At 48.2% G+C, this 6,730-nt stretch overlaps 1 protein-coding gene across 1 annotated transcript; it reads right to left on the reverse strand.

Annotated features, from left to right (window-relative positions):
* Window positions 1–633: 633 nt before the first annotated feature.
* Window positions 634–6,175, reverse strand: mycn (MYCN proto-oncogene, bHLH transcription factor). Its single transcript, XM_041804671.1, has 3 exons — window positions 5,926–6,175; window positions 4,866–5,523; window positions 634–2,679 (listed from the first exon to the last, which is right to left on the reverse strand). Exons 2-3 carry the CDS (start codon window positions 5,500–5,502, stop codon window positions 1,904–1,906), a joined length of 1,413 nt encoding a protein of 470 aa, XP_041660605.1. The 5' UTR covers window positions 5,503–5,523; window positions 5,926–6,175; the 3' UTR covers window positions 634–1,903.
* Between the last annotated feature and the right edge of the window lie 555 nt (window positions 6,176–6,730).

Raw genomic sequence — 6,730 nt, forward strand, 5'->3', positions numbered from 1 at the left:
AAAAACACTAGGCCAGACTCCTGAGTGGCACATATTTGGGTTTAGGCCCGGCAATGGAGGCGCAGAGGGGAGGAGAAAGAGGAGGGAGGTAGGAGGAGGAGGCCAGAGCCATGTGGCTGATGTTGGTAAACAGTATCCAGCCTCGTCCTGGCATGGTGGCAGGCAGCCGCACAACGCCGCCGAGAGATCAGGCGCCCGGGCCACACACAGACTGGGACAAAAGGTAGACTCACATACTCACCATTTGCATTCATACGCACGTTCGCGCACACATGCAGGCAGAAATACACGGACTACTAACAGACAAATAAAAGACTCACTCTCGCTGTCTGCCACTCAGCAGCTGCTCCAGTTTCCATGGCAACAGCCTGAACAATGTAGTAGGAAGGGCCGCATCGGTGAGGGAGGGAAACAGAAATAGTGCGAGTGGAGCACTTGAAAGTGTGTATGTGTGAGTGTGTAGGTGTGAGTGGGTGGGTGTGAGAGGCTACAGAGGGGGAGGTAGCCGCAGGGTGCTGAGACAGAGAGGATCCACAAGACAATCTCTTTATTTCTTTGTCAGGATGGGTCGGAAAATAAACACAGGAAATATAAAAGGGGGTAAAAAAGAACCAGAAAAGCAGAAATGAGGGTTTTACGATGTCTATTTATTTTTCAAAATGAGGTATTTCAAAGTGCTATGAGTTGCAGCACTAAATGTACATTTTTAAAAGTGAAAAAAACAAACATCTTATATCCGTTTACCCATTTCTATGCACCCGATAGTTACAAATATAAACAAAAGAAGAAGAAATTTAAAAAAAGAAAAGGCCAGGTACATGAGGATAGAACACATTTTTCTGTACAAAAGAATTATCTGAGATAGAGGGAGAGAAAAAATGACGAGATAAAGTGATATCTACTGAGAACTCATTTTCATACGAAAATATAAGTATCAAATTTAGTATGTATCAGGTTCACACTAAAAGCATAAAGGTGTGTAGAATTAGTAATATGATACAATACAAAGAAAAAGAGAAGAAAAAAACAATATATTGTTATATTACAAAGTTCATGACTCTCAAAAATCGAGGCCTTACAGTACTTTAAAGGTATATAAACTTCCAGTCTAGTTATTGGCAGCTTCCTGACATGTATATAAAAAACAAAGACAAAATGTATTACAAAACAAGGCAGATCTGAGTGTATTCTTTTGTCTGTACACTATTGTTATATACAAAAGTGTCGGCTAGCAAGGTGCACAGTTATACATCCACTGAACTTGGCTTGAGCACCAGTGTGATAGAGAGGAGTGACATAGAGAAACCTGTAGTGGCATCGTTTCATACATGTGCCGTCATAGTTCAGTTTATTTTTTGCAGTGGTGAAGGCAAAAGTTAAGTGTGCACTGCTTTCTTGTACGTGAAACTCTCCAAGCAAAGTGCCCTTGGACATCCATCCGTCCATCGTGTGGGAATCACCCAGATTCCAGGCTGGTGTCACAGTGAGTACAAAAACAATAGAAATAGAAATGATATCAAAACCAGAGGAAGGGAAGACCATACAGAACAAGGTGTGCCCTCTCTCCTTCCTCGTTCTTTTCTTTTTTTCATCTTTCCTCAATGTGACTGGATTGAAAAAGTAAACCCTAAACATTCTTAACGTCAACAAATGTGCAAAAAAAGTGGCGGCAGTGAAAGTCCGAGCATCCCTCCGACAACCCCCCCCCTTCCTTTTCTTCCTCCTGCAGGTGTCGCCTGAAGATTAATGTCCTCTGAGATGAGCAGATATGCAGGCCTATGTGTGTGTGCTTAAGTGTATAGGCCTATGTGTGAGTGTGTTTCAGTCTCAGTTGAGGCAGTGTGAGTAAAGGGGGGTCGTCCCGGGTTTTTTGTGAGTGTTTCCGTGTTGTAGTGGTTGTCTGTTAGCGAGTCCTTGCATGCTCCAGCCTGCGCATCAGCTGCTGCCTGCGGGCCTGGAGCCGGTCCTTCTCCTGCTGCAGCCTCATCTCCTCCGTCTCCAGCGAGCTCACGTACTCGGTGGCCTTCTTCAAGATCAGCACCTTCGCCGCCTTCTCGTTGTGGGCGAGCTCGGGTACGTGGTCGCGCAGCGTGAGGAAGCTGGAGCGCAGGTCGTTGCGGCGCTGGCGCTCCAGGATGTTGTGGTTACGCCGGCGCTCGCTGTCTTCCGAGTCGGAGCTGCCGCGCGGGCTGCTGTCCCCGCTGGCGCTGCGTTTGCTGCGCGCCCCTGTGGTGAAGGAGCTGCAGGACGAAGAGGAAGACGACGAAGAGGAGGAGATGGTTCTCGTGGGCGGGCGAGGGGCGTCTGATGTCTTCTGTTTCTTTGGAGGCGGGGTTGGATCGTCGTCAGAGGCGTACGGCGAGGGGGCGGCGTAGTTGTGTTGCTGCTGGTGGACCGAGCTCCTCTTCAGGATCAGCTCCTGAGGAGCCCGGCTGACGAACCGGCTCACCACGCCGCCAGACCCTGAAACGGTCGCCCTTGAATCTTGACTTCTTGGGTGCACGGAGATGGTGACAGTCCCTGTTGACATGGGTGATGCCTTGCTGCTTGTAGACCGCCTCTTCTCTACTGTCACCACATCGATCTCCTCCTCCTCTTCTTCTTCTTCTCCATCATCCTCCTCTTCCTCCTCCTCCTCTTCCTCATCCTCTGCTTCTTCATCGTCATCCTCGTCCTCCTCTGGGGGAAGAAAGAACACAGAATGTGAGTGACTCAATCGCTCTGACACACCAAGTATTCCCACAATGCCATGCATGTGTACCAGCAGGTGACAGGTATGTATGTGAGAGTGGATATATGTAAGATCAAGAGAAAGAGAGTGCATGCGTTTGTGTGGGAGCGAGTGTTGCTCAATGCTGTTTTCATAAGCAGAACCCTCTTAATGCTTAGTGTCAGTCACTCCTCAGCTAATCTAGCCTACAGGCGTTGACATGTTGAGTCTCAGTGCTGAGCAGACAGGCTCGATCCCTCCTTCAAAACTTCTCCTAATCTTCTCCGGTGAGACGAGACGCTTTAAGTCAGACGCCTTCAGTCTATCAGAGCTGCTCTGGTCTCGCTGAGGCATTAAGAACTTCATTTTAGTATCAGAGGTATTAAGAAACTTCACTCCAACTTTGACCTTTATGAACTACAAAAATAGAAAAGTCTCGCTTCTTTCCCAGCTTCCTTTTAATACCTGCGATTTGGAAATCAAGGCCAAGCTGCTGAGTTTTATCATGAACCTTTGAAGATGAGAGGAAGTGGGTCGATGGCGAAGCGCACATGAGTGAGGCCCCGGTTTTTAAAAAAAGATGCCTTTGTGATAATAATGGCTCTCATTATCAGCTCAGAAGCATGTGAAGTGTGTGACATTTTACAGCTTACAGTAACCCACTTCAGACACACCAGGATGCTGTCTCAACACACACACACATAGTCTGGCTGCTGCCATCAAAACAAAGCTGGGCACAGCTGGCTGGATGAGGGGGCGTGGCCGCCTTGCCACATGTGAAGCTGGGATTTAGCTGTTTGGTGTTTTTTCCTCTCTCTCTGATGTGAGCAGCTCATTTATTTCAGCTTGAGATGTAAAAACAGAAGAAAGGGAACAGGATTTCTGTGTGTAGAGATAAATATTAGCCTAAAGCTGGAGATAAGGGATCTTTCGAATCCAAATATCTCCCTATGAAGGCCTCTTTAGTGGACAGATTGATCTAAATATAAGGATAAAAGCCTTCAAATGGGCTTCTTTGATAGTAAGCAACACAAAGAAGGACTCGTCTTAACGCTGCGAGCGGCGGAAGCGCATTTGAGCGCCCCAGGATGGTGGTAGTGGTGCGGCAGGCAGGGCGATCGGATGGATCACCACCCCCTTTTTTAAGCCTCAGAGCTGGAGCGGCGCCAGGGAGACAGCTGTCGAGATGGCGCGTTTGTTTCAAAGCTGTCACCCCCCTACTGAAAGAAAAAGCCAGCAGCCAGCCTGGGCCCTCCTCCGTGCTCCTTCTCTTTTTTTTTTTTTTCCTCCCTTCGCTTTGGAGGAGGTGTTTGGCAAGGCTGGCTGAGTCTGCCCTCTGTGCCAAGCTGGAGGCCTTTGTACTGCTGTTTCACAGCGAAAACACGCTGATAAGAGCTCGTGAGTGTTTGTTTAGGGAACTCATAGGCGGTAATAGATGGGAGGTGAAGTCTTGGGGCGATTAAACACACATGGGCATCATTTCCTTATAAACACTTCCTGCGCTATACCTCCGAATAATCACTGAAGACGCGTGCTGGTGCGTTTTTCTTGTTGTGTTTGGCTGTCCTTCTTGTTGTTCCCTAGGCTAATTTTACTTAAAAGCTCATCTAAAGGCGACAGTTTGTACACACTGCCCTAAATAAGTGCCAATTTCTCCCCCACTGTGCGTAAATTGTCCTCTTAATCCATGCGTAATGAGAGCACTCGCGCGTCGTGAACCTGACACCTTATCAGCTCATCGCATTATTGGACACCTTTTCATCTCTCACCCTCATACAACCTGCTCACTCCGGCTGCTGCGCTCACAGACTGTGTGTGCTGTCTTTTTGTTTGGCTCGGATGCCAACTGAGTTCAAGAAGGCACACAATTCCCCATTTTACTGCCATCTGCCGGATGAAGAGCCCGCTGATTACATAAACCTCGTTCACTGTGTCACTATACTTCAGTGTGCGAGTGTGTGTGTGTGGGTGTGTGTGTGTGTGTGCGCGTGGAATGTAACTAGATAATCCGATTCTGGGCCGGTCATATGAACAAGCTCCACTCAGAGTGATAATAACAACAACAATGACAGAGTGTGGTCTTTTAGATGTTTTGTTATTTTTGGCACCAGAAGGAATGATAACAAAGAGGTTTGGCGCATCTTCAGGTTCTTACCGGAGTCACTGTTGCTGTTCGCGTGCGTCGTGGATGTGTTAACGGTCCCGGATGAGTCCCTGCTGACGTTCTTCTTGTGGACCGGGAAGGGGAACACTACTGTGGGGTCCACACACTCTGACACCGAGCTGCGGCTCACCACCTCCGGCGCCTTTACGCACACGCTCCTTCCACCGCTGCTGACACCTCCTGTGGCTGTGGAAATAGCCTTTCCGAGTTTCTCCGTGACCACCTGCTCCAGCTTTTTCCTAGCGGAGAAGCCACTCCACATACAGTCCTGGAGAATGATGCTGTTGGGGTTAGTAGTATCCATAACTGAGCCGAACAGGTCCCCATCGTCAGACGCCCCCCAGATATCGTCCTCGGGCAGGAGCAGCAGCTCAGAAGCCCAGTCCAGAGGATCCCCTAAGCCGAAACCCAGAGGGTCTACTTCCGAGGAGGCAGTCGCCGGCTCCCCCGGTAGCGCGGCTCGGCTCGGGGAGAGGGGCGGAGTGGGCAACAACTCGAATTTCTTCCAGATGTCCTCCCCCGGTGGCGCAGAGTCGGGACCACAGAAGTAGAAGTCCTCATCCGGATAGAAACACGGTTGTAAGGAGTCAAACTCCAAATCGGAGTTTTTACTTACGATCGCCGGCATTCTATCCCACTATCGAAAAACCTGTGAAGGAACAAAAGGCACTTTAGTCTTCAAACATCTCCAACCATCCCCACTCTCCTCTATCACACCTGAAAAAGACTCCTGAGTCAAAGCCCACACACAGACACACAGTCTGCTCCACTAAATTCCACACTCACTCCTCTGTGGGGTTTAAAAACCGCACAAATCTCAAAGGAGAATGTGCGTAAATGTGACCGTGACGCACAAACTGTGCAAAAGGACGCATTGGCCACACCACTGGATACACATGCCAGAAAATGGGATTAGGACTCAAAAAGCATGTTTACAGAAAATCACATGAATGACAACAATCACAACAGGCAGAGAAATGCTCTATGTTTAAAAAATAAGAGATTGATGACGTTCAAAAATATTTCACCGCTAAATGTTGGAGATGCTCACCTTGTCCTGTCTCGGGATGATAACGCGCGAACCAATTCTTCTCGTATCTCGCAGTCAGTAATACAGACACCAGATTTGGAGCAGTCATCTACTTTGGGAGCACAGACAGTCCTCTGACACACATTGTGGCTGGCTGCACAGTGTTATACACTCAGTTCTGCGGGAGAAGAGATGACTCCTCCCTCCCAGGCCGGGGAGGAGGAGGGAGAGGAGAGGGGGGGTGGTACAGTCGGGCTTTGGGTTTGTTGCGGCGCGGGAGACGACAGGCTGGCTGGGAGCTTTTCTTTTCAAGGTGAATCGAGAAAATAGCCTAAACATTGCAGCGAGAACGAAAGCTGGAGAAAAAAAAAAAAAAAAGAAAAAAAAACAAGGTGGCGGGAAAGAAAGGGAACAAACAGAGGGAGAGGTTGGTTTTGTTGACAGCCTCAGGAAAACTGTCTTTTCTCTCTCCTCATCACTCCACGGGGATTTCAGAGCAGGATCAGCTACGAAACAGTCGAATAAAGCCAGAGGCTGTTGGTGATTTGATGTCTTGCTCAGATTGCTCAAGGGCATTCCAGCAGCCTGGTGCTGACCTGAGGGCTGTAATATTGGTGAGAGGCAGCGTCAAACCATCAAAACCCTCCAATTTCATCACTTTTTCAGCTTTTATTTCACTTATATTAGAGTCAAAGAAATAAAGACAACGCTGTTCGTACTGAGAATGATGGAAACACTTCCTGTGTTGCTAATAACAATTTTATGGACTTCACAGTCAGAATGAAGTCGAAATAACCCACAGTTGTGTTTTCTTACGCATACAAAC

Source organism: Cheilinus undulatus, linkage group 14 (genome assembly GCF_018320785.1).
Source record: "Cheilinus undulatus linkage group 14, ASM1832078v1, whole genome shotgun sequence".
Lineage (NCBI taxonomy): Eukaryota > Metazoa > Chordata > Actinopteri > Labriformes > Labridae > Cheilinus > Cheilinus undulatus.